Source organism: Pipistrellus hanaki (genome assembly GCF_964339955.1).
Source record: "Pipistrellus hanaki genome assembly, chromosome: 7".
In the NCBI taxonomy this organism is placed as follows: Eukaryota; Metazoa; Chordata; class Mammalia; order Chiroptera; family Vespertilionidae; genus Pipistrellus; species Pipistrellus hanaki.
In genome coordinates this window covers 68853598-68879374 of record NC_140509.1, presented here as the reverse complement: position 1 = coordinate 68879374, position 25777 = coordinate 68853598, and the positions used below count along the sequence as shown (strand labels likewise).

The window sequence follows — 25777 nt, the reverse complement described above, 5'->3', positions numbered from 1 at the left end:
CATATTGACACTATATTTCTTAATAGGAATATTTATATAATTTAAATATACCACCCCCCCAAATCCTTCCTATGTGGTCATTGTTTAATTTTTCCCCTTGTTTTTTACTCCAATTAAAAATTCTTTTTAATCACTGTGTAGTTACTGCAGAAAAAAATTAGTGACATAATAAAAATATTAAAATCTTATTCCTAGCTGTCATTTTGTCTATATTATTAGAGTCAAAAATTTGGGGATATATTAACATATTTGAAGCAACTAGAATAGACATGAGTCAATTGACTAAAATGAAATGATTACTTAGACTTTTTTAGCAGACATGGCAGGTCTCTCTTTATCTAGAATGTAGAGAGAAATATCTTTGTCCACATGCTACAGCCTCAGTAAGTATGTGACAGAGACCACAGAGACATTTTCATTTATTTCCCCACATACGTTCATATTATACTTTCCAGCTCAGGACAATTTGTGTTAATTGCATACTATTCAACCCCATTGGTAAAATAATAAGCTGCCTAAATAGTCTTTCCCTTCACCTCTTAAGAAACATATCTTTAAAAAACATATTTAAAAAATAATAATCTGCAAATTGATAGTTCACTTGTTTGCCTTCATTTAAAAAATCATTGAATAAATTTCCTAATAGTAAATTTTAGAAGGCCCTTAAGCCTTAGATTACCTTAGTATTACGGTATAAACCCAATTGAGTCTGAGCCCTAGTTCTTTCCTTTTTGTTCTAAGGAAAGAGCCCAATAATGAAAAGACAGGGGAGGCAAGCATCAATTAAGTCTAAGTGGATTCTCTTATTAATCTCTTAAACTAACACTGTCCAGATATTTAACTTGGGTGATTTTTTTTGTAAATGCAGTTGATATGACCATTTGAAAATTCAATAGAATGGAGTTCCACTAGTCTGAAAGTAGTCTTCAGTCTGGCTAATATATTATTCTTTGAATATTCTGTACTACTAGACATTTAACCTTTGAAGTTTAGTTGCAGTCCTTGATAAGACTGTTCTAGATGTTACCTGTTATCACAAGAGGTATAGAGTCAAGCACATTTTCCTTATAAATATAGCAACTTCAAATTTCACTGTATTAATAACAAAATTTTTTTATATATATATATATATATATATATATATATATATATATAATTGAATCTGCAAAGTGAAATATTTTTATTATTTTACAGTAAATATTTTAAAAATTCCTTTTTTATTTACTTGTAGGTTCTGGTTTTGCACCATCATCTACTATTTATGCAAATAATTCAGTTTCCAATTCAACGAATTTCAGTGGATCACAACAGGTATGGTAGTTTTTGTATTTTTGCTTCTTTATGTCTATATTTGGGAAGAATAATAGTTTCAGGTTGCCAAATAAGTGCATATTCTCCCAGAATAATGTTTTTAAATTTAAAATTAAGATAACATATTTGAGGAAATAAAAATTAGCCATCCAGAATTATGGGGATTTGGGTAACTCTATATATTTTAGATTTCCTGTTTGCTAAAGGTTTGTCCTTTAAACTTTAAGCTGTGATTGTTTTAATTATCTGGCATGGAATTATAAAATGTATTGCATACTTTCCTGTCATTGTAAACTAAACATAATGTATTTTAAGACTAAACAAAATATACTAAATATAACTTTATTTTTTGATAAAACAGTTTATGAACATGAATTGATTGAACTCTAATCAATAATTGGATTATGTTGTCATTTTACATCCAAAATGATATTTATTACTAAATAAAATCGCTTTTGGACTACTTTTGGCTTTTATTTTTTACTTATTTATTATTAACATATTTTTATTGATTTCAGAGAGTAAGGAAGAGGGAGAGAGAGAAGAGAGAATCACTGATCAGCTGCCTCCTGCATGCCCCTACATGGGATTGAGCCCACAACCTGAGCACCTGCCCTAATGGAGGATTGAACCTGGGACCCTTCAGTCCACAGGTCAATACTCTATCCTCTGAGCCAAACCAGCTAGGGCAACTTTTGACTTTTTTTTATTTTTTGTTTACTACGTATAGTGATAACATAAGGGAAAGAATTCGTCTGTTCCAGTTGATAGGATTAAAGATTCATAAAGGAGAGGAAAGATTTATATCATAAAACAGATCCAATGCTACCTGAATATTTAAATACAGTGGCTCCTATATAAAATGTAGCCTGTATTTTGGACCATGGACCATGTACCAATTTATTATTTTAGCAAATACTTATTGAGTACTTATTCTGTATTAGGAATGGGAGGTATTCTAGAAAAGAATGCGGGGATGGGTTAGATCGAACATGATCTTATCTCATGGATTTTACAGCCTCCTGAGAAAAGTTGACAATAAACCAGTAAGTAGATAGGTAAATACACAATTAGCATGAGGGGAGAGAACAGGGTCCTATTAAAAATATTATTAGAAGTCTTATTGGAGTAGGGGAGATGTTGTGGAAGGCCTGTCCATTGAACTGACATTTAGGCCAAGTCTCCTAAGGGCTGGGTAAAGAATGAGGGCAAGAGTGTTTCAGGCATAGGTAGCAGCATGTATTAGATAGTCCAGGGCTGATAAACTTGGTGTGTCAGTCTGGAGTTTAGTTTGTACCTGAGAGTCCAGTGGGAAAACACATCTGCACAGATGGTCAGGGGCCTGCACAAGTAGGGCCCTGTGATGTATAGGAAGACATTTAGATTGTATTCCAATCCCAATGGGAAGCTGTTAAAGGATTTTGAACGGGAGAATAGCATCATGTAATTTATGTTTTGAAAAGATTACTCTGGCTTCAGGGACTTTGGAGAAATCCAAAAAAAAAAAAAAAAAAAAGGAGGAGACAAATTAGAAAACCTGTCCATTGGCTCCAACAGCAAGTCAAGGTGGCTTGGACCAGGATGGCAGTAGAGGAAATAAAGAGAAGCAGTTAGATCCTTGAGATGCACTCTATGCCTCCATCGCCTTCAGAGTAAAATATGAATAATGATAATACTGCAGAGGGGGTTGTGAGGGTTAAATGACTAAGTCCATGGGAGGCTTTAGAACAGTATTTGACACAAAGTAGTCACTATGACAATGTTTTTACTGCTTTACTCTGAAAAATATGTGTTGCTAGGCACTTTGTCCAAATATTGCAAGTTTTTTGTTTGTTTGTTTATGGGCTCACAAGTGGTAATGGGGAACATCAAATTTAGAAATTAACAGATAGATAGAATTTTAGTTTTCTGCCACACTACTTAATCCTTTCTGATATTTCTTTGTACACATATGTACTTACACAGAGAATTACCTCTTTTGGGAATCACATCAAACATGGATCTTCTTTCCCTTAGGACCATGTATTAGGGAACCTTAATCCTGACCAAGGCTTTGTCGTTAGTAGTAATAATAATTTGAGCTAAAACACACTAGATATATTAAATATCAGTTATCACAACAAATCCTTGTTCATGATCTTAATATGTAAAAAATTTTGAAGGATTATTAAGGTCACTTTAAGGTTCTTAAAATTTTTAAATAAAAAGCAAGTCAGAGGATTTGATCCAATGTTTTCTCTCCCCCCCCCCCCCGTAACAAATGAGGCAAATAAATGTTTGAATACCTTACTGACATCTCCAAGTCAGGGCCTCAGGTGACATGTGTCCTGTGAGAGACTGAGGAAAATATTATATTCATCTCCTTTTACTTACTCTTTATCTCCTGACAAGAAAACAAAATTATACTGGATAGCCAAGAAGGGGAATGAAAATCACAATAATGCAGACTGAGGTGTGCATGGAAGCTGGGAGGGCAGCCACACCTCCCTCCCCCTTGCAGGTGATGTTAGATGTAGGAGAACGGATGCTATGAATATGAACTGATTCCATCCCCTTCTTGCCTCTTCAAGTGCATAAGACATGTTGATGTATATCCTTGGATAAATAATTTTGGGGCCAAAATGAAGCATATGTACCCTTTAGGCGGATTAAAATGTGTGTATTGATGCCAAAACCGGTTTGGCTCAGTGGATAGAGCGTCGGTCTGTGGACTGGAAGGTCCCAGGTTCGATTCCAGTCAAGGGCATGTACATTGGTTGCGGGCACATCCCTGGTGTGGGGTTTGCAAGAGGCAGCTGGTCGATGTCTCTCTTTCATCGATGTTTCTAGCTCTCAATCTTTCTCCTTTTCCTTCCTCTCTGTGAAAAATCAATAATATATATATATATATATTTTAAAAATGTGTGTATTGGATCTGGTTTGCTAAACCAGCAGGGTAATTCAAGACAATGTGTATACAGAAGGTGTCCACAAAATTGTCTCTGGCCATTGGAATCAACTCAAAGCTGTGGACTCTAAAACAAATGGAACCAAATACTAATCTTACAGTTTACCATAGCGATTGCTTCCTTTTCAAACCTGCCAGAGAGTAATTTCTATTTCAAACACACACATCTCAATTACTGTTTCAGGATTATCCATCCTACACAGCCTTTGGCCAAAACCAGTATGCACAGTATTACTCCGCATCAACGTATGGAGCATATATGACATCAAATAACACAGCTGATGGCACATCGTCCTCAACCTCAACCTATCAGTTGCAGGAATCTCTCCCAGGACTGACTAGCCAACCAGGTACAGATCTTCATCCAGGTGAAATACTTTCATATGTTTTGCTGTGTCTAATAATATGGAGAAAATGGACATTTCAGAAACAAGGCTTGAAAGCTCCCAGACGATTATGCTCATGTTAATCTGCGCTAGTATCACTGTGTAAGATGACCTTCTGGCATCTGGAAAACACTTCTTTTTAGATGTGGAGCAGTTAGGAGATTTAGATTTTTAATCTTAAATGGCAGTGTATATGTGAATATAAGTGGATATAAAAAGGTCAGTGGGCCTTTTGGCAGACTCTTTTGTGATGGTCTTGACAACATAGAAAAGTTGTAGTATTATCTTCGTTGTATATAACTGACCATATTTCCTTTATGCTTGAGAGACTGCCTAGTTCCTTCACCTTCATGAGTCATCAGGGCCTCCAATCAGTGAATGTTCCATACCCTCCTAGGGTTTTTAGGATAATTGCTAAGTAGTCTAATATCTTTGCCTAGTCAGCACATATTTAAAATCCATTGTATTTTTTGTTGTATGAGGCTTATCTGTTTTCTTATTGTAATTGGATTTGCTGACACATATTTAACCCAGCTGAAACATTTAGAGTTAAAAGCAAATTTAATAGAAATTCAGCATAATTCCAATAAAAATTCCAGCAGGACTTTTTGGAGAAATGATCAAGGTGACTCTAAAATTACAAGACAAAGGAACTAGAATAGCCAAAATAATTTTTGCAAAATAATAATAAAGTTTGAGGGATCACATTGCCTGATTTCAAGACTTATTATAAAGTACAGTAATCAAGAATGTGCGGCATTGGCAAAAGGACACATACTTAAAGCAATAGAATAGAACAGAGAGCCCAGATATAGACTTATTTACATATACTGGAAAATGGGTTTTTACAAAAATGCAAAGGCAATTGGAGAATGAATAAGTATTTTTTGTTTATTTGTTTATTTTAGACTTTTAAATTTTTTATTTTATTTTTTCCATCTCAATTAATTCCTTCTATGCACTCTTCCACCTCTATCCATCCCCTGCTTCTGCAATCATGGCACTGTTGTCCATGTCCGTGAATTATTTTTTTTCTTTTTTGCTTAATCTCTCACCCCTCCCCACCCCATTCTCCTTGGACTGAACATGCATAAGCAATTTAAAAAAAAAAAAAAAAAAAACACACACAAAACTAATAAACTAATAAACAATAAAATCTGCCAAAATCTTGACTCTTAATTCATACCATATACAATAAATATATGTTAAAACTAAAACTATAAAGCTTCTAGAGGAAGACTTGGGGGAAATTTTGTGGCCTTAGGTTATATAAAGATTTTATAGATATGATAAATAATATTCAGATCTTATCAGATTTTCTGTTTAATTTAAAGAAGAAATTATTTCTACTTGTAACTATATTATTATCTCAACCAAAATCATAACAATATACAAGTCTGTATTTTTAAGGTATTCTGTGATCTCAGAACTTTAGTCAAGATACTTTAAGTTTGATTTGTCTTTCAGATCTTGCATGCATACAAAAAGTAAAGTAGATCGTAACTATGAGATTTTTCTTTGTTATTATTGATGAACTCTGAGGTATTTAGTTTAATGGTATGAAAATTATTTCCTATTAACCAACTCTGCATTTTGTAATTAAATCAGAGACCTAAAAATTAAATCCAAATTTTTCATAAATCATTTTCTGTTGACTTCTCTCATTTTTAAAAGAGAAACATACTTCATATTCTATAAGAGACAGCTTGTTGTTTTGATTTAGTGATAAACCCTAATGAAATAAAGTTGGATTTAAAAATCTAAAGCATGGAATGTACAGTTACTCATTACTGTACTGATTAAAGGATAATTATTCAATCATGTATGGTGTTGGCCCAAGAAAATGCCTAAGGTAGTTGGTAATGACTGATGTTTGGAAACTGCAAATAACATTCAGTTATTACTTTACCTTATTAGGTATTTTGACAGTGTATTTAAAAGAAACATTACCATGCTGATTAAGAACAAATATTTTAGATCATTATCTTTATAAAGACCTCTCTTTGCTTTTAGCATAAAGATTATCTTAGGTATATTTTAATTTTGATTTGCATTCAGAAAGTGGTGACTTTCGTACATTAAATTTTGAGATATTTTTATAGCTCCTTTTAAAATATTTTAAACATCTTTAACATTATATATAATTAGTCATTTGTAACAATATTATCCTTTACTATGAACCCTTGGCAGGCATTACAATACATTAGCTGATTAAATTTTACAAGTGCTTCAGAAAAGTAAGGGATATAGTAAGATCACTTCACTCTTTGAAAAGAAGCCAGTTTCTTAGGCAGAACTCAGTAGACTTTCCATAGCTTCATGGCATTTCACTTAAGGACAGGAAGGAAACAAAGTGCTAATTCAATTCGTGGAAGCTAACCAGAGGATTTAGATAGAAAGAACTGACCACATTTAACTTCTCCACCAACCTGCATTTTCCATACCTGCAGCATTAATGTACCCTAGGACAATTACCTGAGTGAAATTATTTGGCAGAGGCCCTGGAATTGACAGCTTTCTCCTTAAAAAAAAAAAAAAGTGTCAATAAATATTTAATGACCAGTTGAGCTCAAGTTCCTGGTTTTGCCCTTTATCAGAAAAAAAGGATAGCATCTCCAAAAGCTATAGAGGTCAGAATAGTTCCACCTGGATGGTTGCTGTAGGAGCCCAGATTCTGCTGTGGCCTCTTCAGGACCTGCTCTTTTACTATAAAGTCCTATTGATGAATTTCTTGGCTTTCGCTCTCAAAAAATGGAAAAAGTCTGTATAATTTTTGATTAGTAAAAAACAGATATAGGTTTGTAATCGAGAGTGTTGCGGTTTGGAGGAGGAAGTGTAAGTCTAGTGGTTAAGTCAGCAGTTATGGAATCATATCAGAATTCCACACACAAACCATTTCATCTTGGTAAGTTAAGTCTCACATGTCTCCAGTTTTCCCATGATTAAAAGAGGATAATGAAAGACCAGATTCACGGAGTCAAAGTGAGGTTTATATCATAGAGCTATAGACAAAGATGCAGATATAGATAAAAATGTTTCTGAGTGCTGACAAATCAATAAGGAAAAGATAACCCAATTTTAAAAATGAGCAAAAGATGTAAACACTTATATCAAAAATAGAAGATATCAAATGGGAAATCAACATAAAAAAAAAGTGTTTCACATCATTACTCATCAAGAAAATGCTAATTAAGTCTACATTAAGATACCATCACACCCCCACAATGACTAAAGTAACAAAAACTAACAATATCAAGTATTGGCAAGAATGTCAAGCAACTGGAATTCTCTTTGCTTGTAGGATAGTGAATTAACACAACCACTTTGGAAAAAGGTGATCAGAGTCTGTTAAACATGGACATATGCCTGTCCTCTTACCCAGCAGTCCCACTGCTAGGTATATATACCTTAGAGGAATGGGAGCTGAGTCCACAAAGACAAGAACAAGAATGTTTATAGCAGCTTTATTCATAGTTGCCTAAAATTATGAATAATCCAAATGTATATGAACAGAATAATAAATAAAGCATATATAAATACATATCGATGTTCTAGCCACATTAAAAAAAGAACAGATGACTGCCCCAAGCTACAAATGTCAATCAATCACACAGAGATAATAAACAATGATTAGCCAAACATATTTCAATAAGCATTTTAAAAGGAAAGACAGTATATGAAAAAAAAATAATTAAGGTTTAATAAATATGGAGCTGCTCCTCTTAGTTCTTTAAAAAGCTTACCAAAACACTTCTGTCCATATTGTGTCCAAATTTTTAGAGCCCTTTTAAGATCTTTCAGTAACTTGGAAAGAATCAGTGGTATCAAGTCCCATTTTTATTGAAACCCAAACATTTCTTATAAATTCTCCTTTTCCTGCCCCTCCCGCTCTTTTCACTCCCTTGCTGCTTGCTCCCAATTTATTGGAATAGCTAAGTTGTTTCTGCCAAACTCCTTCTTTATAGATCCAGTCAACCATCAACCACCTATAACATCACAGCGGCTTGGGGATTTTGCAAGTTTTTGTCCTTTCAGCTCTTGCACTGTTGCAAGAACAAAGCTGCCTTGTGATAGTTAACACCTGAAAAATGATCTATAGTGAAGAGAAAGACAGGTTGTATGTAATGTCGTCCCCAAAATATTATTATAAGCTTACTTTAAATATTAGAGTTAATTTGAATCTACATTTTATTTGAAAGAGAACATTTGATTTGCAGGACATAGTAGCCTTAGGAAAATTCTGTTAAAAAACAACAACAACTAAACATAGAAAAAAAATGTTGTAATATGCTGTATTTTGGAAGTTGGTGTGTGTTTAAATACCTAAAGCCTAATTCATACCTATGCAAGTAAGCTGAAACATGATTTACTGTAAGATAGAGCTATATTTAACCTCATTACTAAAACATTTTATTATGCTGTCTACTCTCACACAGTTGATAGCAAAGATCCACACAATGAACTGTGCTAGTAATGTTTTAAGAGCAAAGGATATTTGGAGCACAGACATATATTTTAAAATATACTTTATTGATTTTTTTTTTTTACAGAGAGGAAAGGAGAGGGATAGTCAAAACCATTGAGGAGAGAGAAACATCGATCAGCTGCCTCCTGCACACCTCCTACTGGGCATGTGCCCGCAACCAAGGTATATGCCCTTGACCAGAATCAAACCTGGGACCTTTTAGTCCCCAGGCAGACACTCTATCCACTGAGCCAAACCAGTCAGGGCCAGATATATTTTTTGATACTGTTCTGACATGCACAATATTTCCCAAAGATGTTATAACTGTTATAAATGATTATAAGCTATCAATGTAGAATTTACTATTATTTAGAACATCTCAGAAAAAAATATTACCTACATGTTATATAGTTTGTTCAGATTTGATTATTTATATTAAGAACTGCTTAGCTGTCCTCAAAATTATTTTACTTTAATTTCATTATAAAACATGAAGTCATAGCATCTTTATGTTTAAAATTTCATAACCTAAATTCAATATAGCTTGCCATCAGACTCTCCTAGAAGTTTTTACTTTGTGCATATTATTTAAATCCAATTAAATGTAAATCAGATCTATCTCAATAATTTAAAAAGGTAGCTGCTATTACTCATGCGTTAATCTCTCTCTCTCTCTCTCTCTCTCTCTCTCTCTCTCTCTCTCTCTCTCTCTCACACACACACACACACACACACACACACTACCTGAGATTCAGAGAAATTGAATAAAATGCTTGCAGTCATAATATAAATCTGACTCTGGTTACTTATGAGGTTTTACCACACCTCACTATTGTCTCCATTTGTTTATCTTAGCACACCCCAACCTCACATATACACACAGATTTGCCAGTGCTTAGTACTTCCTATCTCATAAGATGCTTCACCATTAGCTTTAGACATGCCGGACTTTAAAGAATCTATGGGACATGAAGAAATCAATTAGATACAAAGTCTGAAACTTAGGATGCAGCCTGGTTGGGGATATAGATTTATTTAACAGTCATCACACAGGGGGTGATTATCATGGATAACCCAGATGGTGTGGCATGAGAAGGACAGTGATTTAAGCATGAAACTTGTAAATACCAACACAAAAGGAATGGGAGAAGAAAAAGGAGTCCAGGTCTCCTAGGAAGAGCAGGTGAGAGAGAACCTAAACTTAGGAGAGTGCAGGGTATCAGCTGCCAAATAATGGTCTAAAGGGTGCTGTCTAAGAGGATCAAACCCAGCATGGAGACCCAGGAATATAAGGTCTGAGTCTCTCTAGTTCATTTGTCAATGAGATAGTTATTGGGGACTTTGAAAAAGAGTAGTTTTACAGTTTTGGTGAACTGAAGCTAATTGATGACAAATTGGCTGTCAGGAAGTGGAGAGAGATGTGCTGTCCAGTACTGTAGCTGCTGGCCACATGTGGCTTTTGAGCACATGCAATGTGGCCAGTACAGATTGATGTCCGCTGTAAGTGTAAACATACACAGGACTTTAGTTTAAAGAAGAGATTATGTAAATCATGTCATTGATAATTTTATATGGATCACATATTGAAATTGATATTTTGAATAAATTAGGTCAATTAACATAGAGTTAATTTTACATGTTTCTTTTGACGTTTTTTAATGAGGGTTCCAGAAAATGTTAAATTATTTTTGTATTACATGTGTTGTTCTCATTATATTTCTGTCAGACAGCACTGGTATGCAATATTCTTTTAAGAAGTGTCATTTAAAAAAAATAAAATAGCAAGCAGATAGCTTCTAGATGGAAATACAAGGTCAAAGGGAAGGACTTTTAAACTTGCCTATGACCCCAGAAGAGGAAAAGGTTGGACCAAAGATGAGAGAGGTTTTGACTAATGGAGCAAGATTCCTTAGGAGGTGAGGTAGGGGAGTCAAGTTTACATGGAATTGATCCACAAGACATTTCATCCTCTGAACTCTGATGTCAGGAGGTGAGAACAGATTTAAATTTAGATAAATCTATAGGTGGGGGTAGAAACAGGAAGTTGAAGGCATATGGAGTATAAAAGGTGTTCAGGTGTAATAGATCACAGAGACTGAAACTTGGGAGGGATTTGTCTTACCTACAGACAGATATTTTTGTCCCTTTAGGATTATGGGTATTTGGGAGTATAAATCAATATCTCTCTCTCTCTCTCTCTCTCTCTCTCTCTCTCTCTCTCTCTCCCCTACTCTCTCTCTCCTACTCTCTCTCTCTCTTTCTTCTCTCTCTCTCATCCTAAGATTTCTATGAAATAAGAATTTGTTAAGATGATTAATAATGAAGACTCATGCCTAATCTAAAAATGAAGTGCTATTCTTGATGTGACTTATGTATTTATAGGAGAGTTTGATACCGTGCAGAGCCCCTCCACACCCATTAAAGATCTTGATGAGAGAACATGTAGGAGTTCCGGGTCAAAGTCCCGAGGAAGAGGCCGGAAAAATAATCCCTCCCCACCTCCCGACAGTGACCTGGAGGTATGCTGACTCATCCTCAAAGAGCGTAATATGATGTTTTATTTTTATTGAATACATATTCTATACTTACAGTTTCATAAAGTTTCAAACTTTAAGTGTGTGTGTGTGTGTGTGTGTGTGTGTGTGTGTGTGTGGTGCACAAAATTTGTGCACTCGCCAGGGGGTTGAAGGGATTCTTCAGCCCAGCTTGCATCCTCTCACAGTATGGGAGTCCTCAGGGGATGTCTGAGTGCCACAGAGGCAGGAGAGGCTCCCGCCACCACCAATGCACTTGCCAGCTATGAGCCCAGCTTCTGGCTGAGCGGTGCATCCCCTGTTGGAACACACTGACTACCAGGGGGCAGCTCCTATGTTGATCATCTGCCCCCTGGTGGTCAGTGTGCATCATAGCGACCAGTCGTTCTACTGTTTAGTCAATTTGCATATTAGCCTTTTATTATATGGGATATATCATGATGAAGGGAATAGATCTACTCTGCAGTAGGCATTTCAGAGCTGAAAGTTTGAGATTTCATCCATTATAATGACCAAATTAAAAAAAAAACACTAAAAAAAAAAAACTAAAAGTGATAATGAGTTAAAAATTCTAGGTCTGAGATAATTGCATCTTTTGGTCCACATTAGTACAAACAAATTTTAAAAATAATTGTTTCCGGGGTAATTTTCTGAGAAACAACCATTTGGTAGTACTAATGTAATGAAAGATACTTATATGGGTCAATTAATTTTAAAAGGTAAAATTAATCTGTATGAAAATGAAAAGTTATTTTCTGAAAATAGAAAAAAAAATTCCAATAATCTAATACAGGTTAAAATTTTAGATCTGTAGAAATTTTTATGAGTCTTTTTTTTCTAGTTAAAAGCTCTTTTGTGATATATCCATATGAAACAGGTTGACTTTTATTATAAAATATCAGGAGAAACTATTCTTAACCATAATCTGTTACTTCTTAAGCAATTGCATGCTTCAATTAAGAAAAAACATTAAATTTCCAGATTTGGTCAATTAAGTAATAGTCATTACTCCTTCTTCATAAGAGATCATTTCCTTTACCTGAACAACAGTAGCAGATTCAAATGCATTGAGGAACTCAGCAGGTGACAATCCGATGGGTCAGTTGAGCTAAGAAGCGAGCCTACTGTGAGAACAGAGAGCATTGGCCTGATCAAGAGGGGCCCACCCATCCCTGTGGCACCTCAGCCAGCATTGCTACAGCTTCAACATTCTCTGCTACAGCAAGAACCCTGAAGTTTGTTTGAAATCTCCTAATCTTAAAAAGTTGATCAATAATTTGAAATATTTCACTGTGCAGACCAAACAACCCACCTGATGGTCTAGGTTGACTCAAGAGCTCATACTTGGTACTATTTAGGGATTATTAATGAGTATTTTAAATATTTTTAAATTTTTGATTCTTTGAATGTATTGCAAAATATCACAAATACATGAGGCATAAAACTTTAAGATAGTTTCAAATTCACTTTTATCACTAAGTCCAAATTTGTCTTTTGCAGTATTAACTGCAGATAAATATTTGGGTGAATTTCTTTAAATCAGGACATCTGATTTTTAAGCTTATTGTTTGCATAAATCTTACTCCTCAGGTTTTACAAGGGTTAGATCTGGAAAATTGGGGGGAAAGTAATGGGGTAACATAGGTTTCTCTAAAATGGTACCAAGAGTATATCCAACAACAAAATGAGGTGCTTTTTACTTCTAAAGAGATTTCTACTTCCTTATAATTTAATAATTCTTTGATATTTATCTTTTTCTTTAGCGTGTGTTTGTCTGGGACTTGGATGAAACCATCATTGTTTTTCATTCACTGCTCACAGGTTCTTATGCCCAGAAGTATGGCAAGGTAAGTAATCAGGATGTTTTATCCCAAGAAACCTTGCTAGAATTTTATTTTGTTCAAAAATCAAGAGCCATTTAAAAATATATTTAGCCATCTGGGTGGCTCTATTGATAGAGCATTTCCTATGTATGAAAGGTTGCTAGTTCAATACCTGATCTGAGCACATACCTAGGTTTCAGGTTTGATCCCCAATTGGAGCACAAACAGAAGGCAACCAATGTTTCTATTTCACATATCTCTCTCTCTCTCTCTCTCTCTCTCTCTCTCTCTCTCTCTCTCTCTCCTTCCCTCTCTCTCTTCCTCTCTAAAAAAATCTATAAAAAATATATTTTGGGGTGAGAATTAAAAGCATAATTAGAAAAAATACATTTATGTGGTTTTATTGCAATCGATCAAATCTGCTCTTAATTATTTTTTTCTACTAGCCCATTATTTTTTTATGTGAATTGGCAAATTTTACAAAATTAATAAGAAATTGCATTATTTTTTCTTCTTCATGATTGAGTTTTCTACATCAAAATAAAGCTTATTACTTTGATATAATTATTTTATAAAATTTTTGTAAATCGAAATGGACTTTAAGCATAAAAATTACATATATAGATATATATTATGCAGATCTATAGATATAGATATAGATATAGATAGATGTAGATATAGATATAGATAGATAAGCTACCAAACAACTGGTCAGCCAGTCACTATGATGCTCACTGACCACCAGTGATGATGCTCAATGCATATGGTGCTAAATGCAGGAGCTGCCCCCAGTGGTCAGTGTGCTCGCACAGCCAACCTCCTGTGGTGGACCAATCTCTCACCATACCTCTCCCCTTCCTTCCCCCTTGGCTGGCCAGCCCTGATTGCCCCAATAGGGACTGGGCAAGATGGCCCCAGTTAGCCTCGATCACTAGCCAGGCAGAGGGACTCCACCAGTGCACGAATTTGTGCACCGGGCCTCTAGTCCTTAATAAGGGAGCCTTAAGAAATTGTTTGATTTATTGCCTCAAATGTTGCTAAAGAATGCTATTTGGAATAAGGAAGTAATCTTTTGTTGCTCAACCAGTGAGCCACACCCACTGAACGCTGCCATTGTCATAGTGGGCTAGCTTCTTATAACCGTGAGAACTTTGCTTTTCGAATTATTCTTAGAAACCGTTTATGAGTCACTCAAGAAAAGCAGCTTCATTTCTTTTTTATGGTTCACCCTCCTCGCCTCTTTATTGGCACCCCTTCTTATTCCAAAAGGAAGTCCATGCTCAGTTCTGGGATGGAAGCAGCTTTATGGTATTTTCGTAAAAAAGAAAAACAATGATATTTTGACCATACTCCTTGTTCATTGCCTAGGGTTCAAATGATCTTATTTCTAAAGATCAAAATTACCATGGAAGAATGAAGGTTTGAAGTCAGGAGATATTTTATAGGACTTTATTTGAGCCAAACTAATGATAGTTTCCAGAAGCAATATCTCAAATGCTCCAGAGAATAACAGTGTGCAGTTTCTTTTATGCATTTGAGATTAAGGATGGAATTTTAGGAATTTTACAAAAAAGATATGAGAAAGCAAGTCAGGGATTGGACTATAGAATAGTTAAGATTATGTGCTTTCCCGAGGGTGGTCTGCTTTAGAAGGAGGGATCTGCAAAGGGATATTTCAAAGGTGTGAAAACCCAGATGCACAGAAACAATGAAGCTAAATAGATTGTGCTTTAAGGATTTGACTTATTTTGTAGCATTAATACGTCATGTGTTATGAAGCCATGATTCTCTAAAGTTATTTCACAGTAAGAATGCAAAGCAAGCAGCCTAAGGCAGTGCAAAGACTGAAGGAGAGGTGAATTATTACCTTATAGGAGGGGTGGGGAACCTTTTTTCTATCAAGGATCATTTGGATAGTTGTAACATTATTCACAAGCCATACAGAATTATTAGTGTAAAAATTACCCTGTCATATTTGGTCAAACATTTAATCAGCTCAACCCTAATGCCTTGGCAGGGCCAGTCCAAATGATTTCATAGGCCTTATATGGCCCTCGGACTGGACGTTCCCCATCCCTGCCTTCTAGTGCCAAATTAAAATCCAAGCTCCCAACACTACTTGCTCATTTTAGAGAACATCCTATATAAAAGCAGCACTGGGGAACCAATAAATCTATTGGTTACTTTTATATTAAACAGTCTGTACAGAGTTTTAGAGAAAGAATTCTGAAAGCACCAGCTAAGGAAAGCAATATGATTTAATGGGGAGTGATTAGAATTAATCAAGTGTTTGGAGCCATGGATTGGAGGCCTCCCTAATTGGCTAACCCCGTGCAGGTCACCATCTCTCTGAGCATGATGGTTAGAGACTTCTGGCTTGGAGGAAGAATGGACCTGAGTTCAAAATTTAGCGCTACCTCTTTCTACACTTGTGCCTTTGGGTAGTTTCATTAGTGATTGTGAGACTTAGTCATCTTTTTTCTAAAGTGAGAAGAAGAATAAAGGGACTAATTTTATTTGTGGGGTTAAATGAGTTAATGCATTAAAACTCAAAAATGGCCTACCACATAATAAACCTTCAAACGTGTAGCCTATTTTATTTGTTTTCAAGGAAATCTGAATCTTGGTGGAACTGGATGTTTTCTGAGGATATTTTCATGGATTTGTATCTGTTGTTCTAGCTTATAATGTAAGATAGTCACTGAGCTCAATGTTTAGAGAAGCAGAGGGTGAATAGAGAGTGAGTGTGGTATGTATGAAATGATGAATGCAGAGTTTGAAAGCATCTAACATTTTGACAGTGTGTTTCACGGTTGTCCTTTCTGCCTGCTCCCCGACAGCTGAGTGTGACCACACATCTCAAGTGGGTCTCAGCATGCCCGGGGGAATCAACTCTTCCAACTGACTATTTCAAACCTCTCCCCTCACACCTTCAGCTCTCCTCTCAATTTCCCACAAAACTCCTCCTCCATCACTAAAAAAAAAAGCAACTGAAATAATTACCTCATCTTTGCACCATACCACATGCTCTGCCTTTTCTTTACACCTTTACTCATATCCTGGATCCAGACCCTCTCACTTACTCATGGAATCTTCTCCTGAAATGATCCCTTTCACTCCTGAGTCCCCAGTTTCCCACACCTTCCAATTATTCTTACCACCATTGACCATGCTGTAATAGTCCCATCACCAGAAAATCCTCCTGAGCCCATTTTCCAGTTGCTGCCCCTTCTCTCTGCTCTTCCCTACCCTTCCAGTCATATGACTCTCTTCAAGTCCGAGGAATGACCTTCTCTTGCCAACTTCCTGGTTTATCTTTCTGGGGCTCTCAGCATTTGGCCCAGTTGAGCACTCTCTCTCCTTTTGCATAGTTAACTTTGCTTTACTTCCCTAACCTGGATCTCTGTCTTACACTGTTCCACAGGCACTAGACTCAGTCTCACCTCTGCATATGTTCCCTGCCACCACTGGAGTCTGTGCATGGCTAGTTCCCTCCCCTTTTCTAGGTCTCCTCTCCAGCTGCCATTTCCTAAGAAGGCCTTCCCTGTGCTTTCTTTGAAAAGAAAGCCTTTTGTATCTGCTAGCTCTGTTCGTTCGTTTGTTTGTTTGTTTTTCACCAGTTGAAATACTATATATTTCTTTGGGGTTTTTTCTTTGTTTATATATCTGGTAGGTGATTCAGTGACAATATAAAACCCCTAAGGACAGGGACTTTGTCTATTTAATTCTGTGTTCTCAACCCAGAATTTGAATATCCTTAACACATAGTAGACATTCAGTAAATATGTGCTAAATAAATGAATGTTCCTGAAACCATTCTCCAATTCCCCATGAGAACTCCAGCCTACTGCCTATCCATCATAGACAAACATCACAATGGTTAAATTTTCCTTCTGATTCATGACTGAACTTCATCTCTTCTCACTGATTAAAAGAGTTTATTTCCTAACAGACCCTCTCACTATTTCCACTTCAGTCTGTGAGCAAGCTTGTCTTCCTTCTTCTATCTAGCACATCTCTGCCTTTATCACTAGTCTACATGTGCTTCAGGTCCCAAGTGAGTTCCAAGGACTTTAGTTCTTTATAAAGAAAAGTCCCCTAATAAAACAACAACAACAACACATAATTGCTTTTTCTCCTAAGATATTTTTATATTGTGTCCCTAGAGAAGTATTCCAGCTGATGACCCAGTACAGGGCAGAGGCCCATAGACAGACAGTCTGGCTCCAAATTTTGCTCTGTGTTAACACAGTATTTAGATATAGAGATCTGCTGTACTTGAACCTGACTTAGTCATATGATGGCCCTCATGTGTGACATCTAGTTTAGAATCACATATTTTAGGGCCAAAAGTTATTCATTATTTTCTCTGTCTCTCTCTCTCTCTCTGTCTCTGTCTGTCATCGTCTCTCCCCCCCTTACTTCTCTCTCTCTCTCTCTCTCTCTCTCTCTCTCTCTCTCTCTCTCTCTCTTCCCCCCCCCCCTCTCTCTCTCCAAATGTCTTGGGAGTAGTTTCAGTATTTTAATAGGGCAGAGCACAGAATAAGTTGGCAGAAGTTCAGTTCGCCCCATATTAAACTCCGCTGTAGACACTTTGAACCTATTGGAACTGTTATATATGTAAAATATGCATCAGAGCTTCCTGTTGGTGCCTTTATTATCCCACTTTTTTCCTCTGTCCAAGTTTTCACTTAATTTCAGACCCTAAACTCAACACTCCCTACAGGTAAACTGAAAAAAAAAGGCAGTAATTCTTGATTCATAAGGTGCCCATATTTCTACAAACATCTAATGAAAATGAGCAAACATCTCTGTGTAAAACTTGGGTTCAATCCAGAAGTATATTTAACTCTCAAATGCCTGATAAAACCATGGAATTGCAGGCGCCGGCAGCTCTTTCACAGTAGTCTGGCGAGGCCCAGCGAGCCCAACACTTCAGAGACCTTTCTAAGGCGACCCCCACCAAATCCCTGCTCATCTTTCTTGGATTCTTACATCTGTGGATCCTTTAGCTAGAAAAATGTGATACTGTAATCCACTTACTTAGAATCAACTCTCCCAAGGATTTAGTAAGATCGGGGGGGAGGGGGGGGGAAAGAAAGCAAAATTAGATATTTGAAAGTCAGCCCTCACTGGACATTCTCTTAGAAACCAGATTATCACCTCTTCCAGGCATGGTTTCCCTGGGCTTGTGGCATAACTATCCTTAGCCTGTCTGTGCCAAGCCTTTGGCATGGCAGATGAAACCCCTCCCTTTAGAATAAGCCTTGCTCTTTGGAAACCTTGGTAAAATACAGCTAGTTTACACTACAGCAAACCTCAAACCTAAACTTTCCTGCTTCACAAATGATATTTTGCCCAAGTGCTTACTAAGTCCCAGCTCTCCCAGAGTGTGTGATGTGGAATTGCCATAGCATGATAAACAAATGAGCAATCCCTTCGATTGCCATGGAGTTGCATTCCCACCAGAGTGGGAATTCTCAAACAGTTTTCATCACACCATGCGCTTTGCTTACTTGTTAGAGAATTATTGTTGGTTTTCTAAAAGCTATATTTGTTTGCATGCTTAGCAGATACACAAAGTGCTTTTTTTTGTGGACTTCCCTATCACTGCTGGGGTAGCATAGAGAGTTATGTATTTCAGAAGAGTGGAATTAATGAAAGTAACAATCAAAGAGGAGCAGTATATTTTCTTCCATCCCCATAAATCTGATTTGTCAATGCAAAGAACGTGAGGTCAGAACATAAGAAAGTCAATAGTTTTATTTAAAACTTAAAGAAGAAAAACTGGCAAATTGTAGGATAAGAATTTAACCAACCCAATGGAGAAGGAAAACCTTTTAAAGAAGACATTATTCTGAATGCCCATGTGAAATATATATCTTTAAGGCAGTAATCATCAGAAACATACGGAGGAGTATGGAGCTCAGTTTTATTGTCCTGCATCAGTGAACATTCCTGAAAAGCACAGAGCGTCACTAATGGAATTATATGTTTTCATGCTATAATTACATTTGATTTTTCCTGATATTTTTGTAGACATTTTGTTCATGATCCCATGACTATACAGGATATTTATAAGTTTTTTATGTCTTCAGTCTATGCAAACCCCATCCCAAAAAGAAAGGGGAATTTTTTTACACAAAAAAAGACAAATGTATATTTTTAAAACTTTTATTCAACCTTTAAATATTTTCTTTCAAAGATAACAACAAAAACATGAACAGCATAAAGGAATAAGAAAAAATAAGAATTCTATACTTGAAGGAAGCAGAACAAGAGAGATCTCTCTGAATTCTGAAAGACTTTGAGACAAAAATAAAATAAATTAAAAAGCTTCATATTTTTGTTCTTCTTCTTGAATTGCTCTTCGTTGTATAAAATGGAATTGAGTTGATCTTTGGATATGTTTCTGCAAATGATCCTGACACTGGAAGACAGATGAACTTAGCAGTAGCATCAAAGTAGAGTCCTCTTTATGAAGGACACAAGACCAGGATACCATCAGGGCTGTGAACAATGCACATCTCTTTTCGAGAAGAGAGAATCTTGAGCTATGAATTCCACAGAAGTCTCTGAGGAAGCGAAATAGACAATTAGAAAATTATGCTGACATTTAACATATTCTTATTGTCCTTTCTCTTCTTTGATATCAAGTCTTGGCTTTATTCAACACCCTCAGTGACCTTTTTCTTTCTTAGCTTAGCATTCAATTCCTATTCTCTAGCTCTTAATCACTACAGAATATGAGGTGGCACTCACTTCAAATATATTTATACTCTAGTGCAGGGGTCTTCAAACTACGGCCCGCGGGCCACATGCAGCCCCCAGGGGAGTCTGATCCTGCCCGCCAGGTTTTTTGGGCAGTGAGCGCAGCCAAGGTGTTACAGTAGGGATTAGTAGTTCATATAGTCCGGCCCTCCAGCTCTCTGAGGGACCGTGATCTGGCCCCCACTTTAAAAAGTTTGAGGACCCCTGCTCTAGTGTGTCCCTCTCAAAGCATTATGGAAGGAAGAAAGGGAAAAAATTGGTTATTGCAGCATAGGTGTAGAATGAGGAGGGGCTTCTACTTGCTAAGTAAGGTAAGTCCAGGGGTGTATATGAATACTACTGGGCCTGACCTGGATTGAGTATTTTACCATAAATTAATATCAAGGTAGCATTACATTTTCCCAAGTTAAAATACACTTCTAAAAATGTCATTTATTAGACCATTGAAAACACAAGTTTGGTACTGTCTCCTTAAATTCTTACAGTCTGGCTCCTGGCCCAGCCACTCAACCCAAATCACTCTCTGAGGTCTTCCAAAAAGATTTCTCAGCCAAACAAATAGTATTCTTCTAGACTTGTCAGCTTTATTCAAACCCAGACTCTCCCTACTAACATTAGGCTCATTCTGGTCTCAAATTCTGAGAGTTTATTCCATCTAGGTTTTCTATTTTCTGTATCTTCAGGGTCATCACTATAGTAGTTCTCTTTAGAGATCTTTCCAACTTTATCATTTAAGCACCATGTCTGAACATGAATTGCTCCCTTAGCCCAATCCCTAAACCCTCCTTACTTTTTAGTCTTTCACCTCTTGATGCCAGGCTTTCAACTGTAGTTGGTCATGGTAAAGTACAAACTCTGGTCTTGATTCTCAGCCCCTTGCTGCTGTGTAACATCTTGGTTTCTATAAACAAAAAAAGAAAAAAATCACTTGAATCTTTACTAATCCCATACTTTCATTAAACTTCTAAGTGTATATATAATATTTCCTACATAGATTACATCTACTCAATTAATAATTCCTTTTGTTATCCTCAACCCTTTTCTCTTTATTCCTAGTCAAATGCAGGTTAGACCAAACTATACACTCATGCAGATAAATATTGCCTGTTGATCAAAATGAAGTTCATAATTAAGTGGTGATTTCACCATGCCTCACCAGCTCTTCGTATCCTGCCTTCAGGGGATATTGTCTGCTCGAGTGCTGCAAACATCCAGTAGACCTACTTTTCTCCCAATCCTAATTCTTATGTATCATTCTTTAAAGGAAATCCTTTCATATTTTTAACAAGTCCGTAGCATTGTTCAGTATTCCATCCAAATGCATTTCTCCAAGGGACTGTCCATGGGGTATATGTAGACTGGATCCTGTCATGAACATACAGATTTATGTCAAAACGTTCCCTAGGTCATTTTTATGTGCCTATAAATTCCTATAAATTCACAGATGCATCTGTATACTTATTACGTCTTAAATGAATCGTTTGGAAAGGTACCTTTTCAGGTAGTTGGGAAATCTTTTGAATCTGAAGTAGAAATCTATGGTCACCCCACCCCCACAACAATATGCACTTAAAGTATGTTTAATAATAACTGTAGTAACTGAAGTTTTTACCTCATTGTGTGTGTACTTTCTTCTCAGGATCCTCCCATGGCTGTAACCCTTGGTCTCCGAATGGAGGAAATGATTTTTAACCTTGCTGACACACATTTATTTTTTAATGATTTAGAGGTAAGAATTTTAAAAGGTAAGAATAGTTGTTTACCAAATAGTTGTATACTAAATAGTTGTATAGTAAAATGTTTAAATGGTTTCTATAACACCAGATAACCTCAAGAAAACTTAAAGATAGAAATTTAGCATAAGAGAATAGTAAAGTTCCTGCCAAGGGGAAAATTGAATATATAAATGCAAACAAAAGCTAAATTTAGGTAATGAGTTATACCTATATACTGGCATATAATTAGGACAAAAATATCTCCGAAGATCTGCATGTGCCCCTATACACTATACTGTTCCTCATCCTGATAGTGTCTCAAATACAATCCATGTTCACTTTTGGAATTAGCATTAGCTTTTTTTGGGATATGAACCAAGATACTCTTTTGGTTAATCACCGGACAGTAGTCTCAGATGCTATTCATGGTGCTAACATGGGTCATTACATTTTGTAGATAACCTGACACCTAATTTTAGACAACATTATCATTCCTCATTTCCTCCCCTTTCAGATGAAACACTGCTAGAGCTGTTTACATTGCACATCTGACTGGTTTGATTACACTTATTTTCTCTAGTATTCTAATTTATCTTTCCATTTCCAACCTCAAATGAAGAGAAAGTGAAACAACAACAAAATGAAAGAACCCAAGAAAAAAAAATAGCTTCAGAATAGCTGAATAGGTCCTATAATAGGTATATAATCGGGGTGTTAATGATCTGAGTCATTAGGCATTCAGACAATAAAATTTAAAATAACTGAGTAGCTTGGGCACTGGACCAGGAATACTTCCCAGTCAAGCACCACAATGCTGGAAGAGATTTCTGTTTCTTTTTTTAAATGTCATATTTAAATTTAGTTTTTTATCGCATGGCTTCACAGTAGAGTAAAAATGTTTGTCTGTATTATGAATGAAGAAGGAGATTTTTAATTACTGAATCCTCCCCACTTTGTGTTCAACATTTTTTATTGGGCTTTCCATTGAATAATTAACAACCTCTAGAAATTAATATGTTTACCACATTATTTTTGTAGAGGTGAAATTGTAGGGTTGCAAGCATAAAAAATTATGTCTAGGGTAACTGCTAGCCAAGTGGCAGAACTGTGATTTGAAACTCTGGAGTCTGGCTCCAGAGCATATACTTCTGCCCCCATACCCTGATGAACTATGCTGCTGTAAAAAGGAAGGAACTCCTACTATTTGCAACAGCTTAGATGGCACTGGAGAGCATTATGCTCAGCAAAATAAGCTAGTCAGAGAAAGATAAATATCACATGATCTCACTCATTTGTGGATTATAATGAACAACATAAACTGATGAACAAAAACAGATCCAGAGACAGAGAAGCACTGATCAGATGCTCAAACCTCAGAGGGAAGGTAGTAGGGGGAGAGATCAACCAAAGGACTTGTATGCATGCATATAAGCATAACCAATGGACACAGACACCAGGGCGGTGAGGACATGAATGGAGGAGGGGTGGGGGTTTGTGGGGGGAATAAGGACACGTATGTAATACTTTCATCAATAAAGGGGGGGGGAAGAAGTGTGTGAGAAAGAAAAGCCAAGATAATCAGTGTCTTCAATGAGATTTTTTTTTTAATTGCAAGGTCTTAAAATCCAGTTTTACTCATAGTTGAGACTCATAAGAGCAAAAATTGTGTTGTTCAGAATACCCCATAAACATATGAACTGGAAACCTGTGTAATAGCATTTTGTTGTATTCTCTTCAGCGAGTCACTGTTTTTACTGGATAATAAAATTATTGTCTGTTTAAAGCAATTTCTTTTTTTATTATTATTAATGGACAATAGGAATGATTAGTATTTCTAGGCATGTGTTTCAGTTTTATTATAAGAAATAATAATCACCTCTCTAAAACCTGATTTAAAGTAATCTTACTACTGATCCCTGTCTAGTATACAGAATGATTTTATATATACATGATAATAGGAAACACATTTTAACCTATTTGGAACTTGAATTTTTATATAGACTCATAACTTCTTAGGTTGGTTTTTCTGTTGGTTGAAATAAATTGGCCTCATTATAAAGAGAATTCTAAGATTATTAGTCCTTCCAAACCTGTAAAAAAACAAAAAAAAAGGAAGTTTATGTGGTTTTATCCAAATTTCATAGTTTTTATTTTATTTTATTAATTATTTTTACTAGAAATAAATGGACTAAATGACCCATTAGCTATTTTACTAGCACATTAGAAGACAGATGGAATAAATTTGCCATCCACTTTTAACAAAACACAAAAGAAAGTGAAAGTAGCATATAATGAATTTTCAAATACTTTTTACATGAATATTTGCGTGTCGTAAGCATGTGCTCAGCTATGATGCTTTAAGCATTTTTATTCTGGAATAGATACTATATAAAATACTTTTAAATGCCTACAAGATCTCTGGTAGAAAAATTAACTGAGAAAACATTGGTATTGACTTTCTTTGATTACAGCTTATTAATTGCGTTAAGAATATGATAAAAATTGTATTTGACTCAAACACTAAAACTTAGTATCCAACAATTCTGTACTTAATTTTTAAAAAAGTGTTTGGTTCTCTTCCATATGAATTGATTGAATATTCATACATGCGCGCTTGTGCACGCACACACACCACACACACACATGCCCCATGTACACATGCACATTCAGACAAAGTGCCCAAGGGAACTCAAAAACTTTTCCTGACTTAAGTAAGATAAGTACTAAACCTAACAAAATCTAAACAATGGGTTTCAAGATCGTTCAGTGGAATTACATACATTTCCACTATTCTTCCGCATCTGATTTTGAAAGTCAACTTTACTTTCACCCAATTTTTTATTTCTGTAAGCCTCTTCTAAGCAAAGATTGTTAGGGGCTTCATCACTGATATTAAGCTATTTTTGTTTCTGACAAATAGGATAATTCCTCAGGAGAGTAACTCTATCATTAGCCTGTTACAGTCCCTCCCTCCACCCTTGTGTATTTAATATCTCAAGGTTTCTTTTCTTAACCTAAAAATCTAATTTGAGACTGAAATCCTTCAGTGGATACTGTACCACATGTAGTAAGTAGCAGCTGCTTTCACATAATTCTTTAGAAGACACACATTTAAATCCCCCTAATAGATACTTCAGGACATCCTGCCCAACTGCAGAGAAGGCAAATGTTCACACTACTCCCCCGAAGAAGAGAATGTACTGTTTAAACACGGTGTTATTTCAGTTAGAATAACTTCCAGAAAAAAAGGCACCAGGGAGTTCTGGCTCACAAAAGTGAGAGGAGACTGCTGTGGATTACAACTGATAAAGATCAGCGACAACTTTGCGGTCATCTTAAAAAACAAAATTAAAGAATTTAAGATTAGTTCCAGAATTACCCCAAATGTTTGAGTTCTTATACCAAAATTTGTTAAAACCAAAGCATTACGTTGTTTTTAGTATCTCATGTTTTGGCCAAGATGATTCCTGCAAAGTTCTCCTGAGTGAAAACTAATTGAAGAACAATTATTTTGATTTTTCTAAAAATGTACTTGATTGAAATTCAGGTTGCTTTCACTGCAGTGTAATTCTCAGGCAAGAGTCCAAAGTCAACAAGCATAGCTAACTAGGCATAAATTTAAAGAGAAGTTCCATTTGGAAAAATCTCAAACATAACTTCAAATATGGAACTCATGGTCCAATAAGTTTGATATACTGATGTCCTCAGGAGTTAAAAAAAAAAATGAGATTTAGGACAAAATGTACAAATTAATCATGTGAGTTAATACTTTAAATGTCAGAGGAATTTCTCTAAAAATTAGGATAAGAGGATATTAAATATAGA

General features: G+C 35.9%; 1 protein-coding gene across 5 annotated transcripts in view; it reads left to right on the top strand.

The window, feature by feature from the left end:
• EYA4 (EYA transcriptional coactivator and phosphatase 4) overlaps positions 1 to 25777 on the top strand; it is a 223985-nt gene that overhangs the window by 178698 nt on the left and 19510 nt on the right. For 3 of the 5 annotated variants that reach the window (XM_084889504.1, XM_084889508.1, XM_084889505.1), the window contains exons 9-13: positions 1232 to 1311; positions 4443 to 4626; positions 11492 to 11628; positions 13407 to 13490; positions 21877 to 21966. In XM_084889504.1, the coding sequence (XP_084745630.1) occupies positions 1232 to 1311; positions 4443 to 4626; positions 11492 to 11628; positions 13407 to 13490; positions 21877 to 21966 (575 nt within the window). The remainder of the gene's footprint in view (positions 1 to 1231; positions 1312 to 4442; positions 4627 to 11491; positions 11629 to 13406; positions 13491 to 21876; positions 21967 to 25777) is intronic. The other 2 variants (XM_084889506.1, XM_084889507.1) reach the window with 1 other exon arrangement.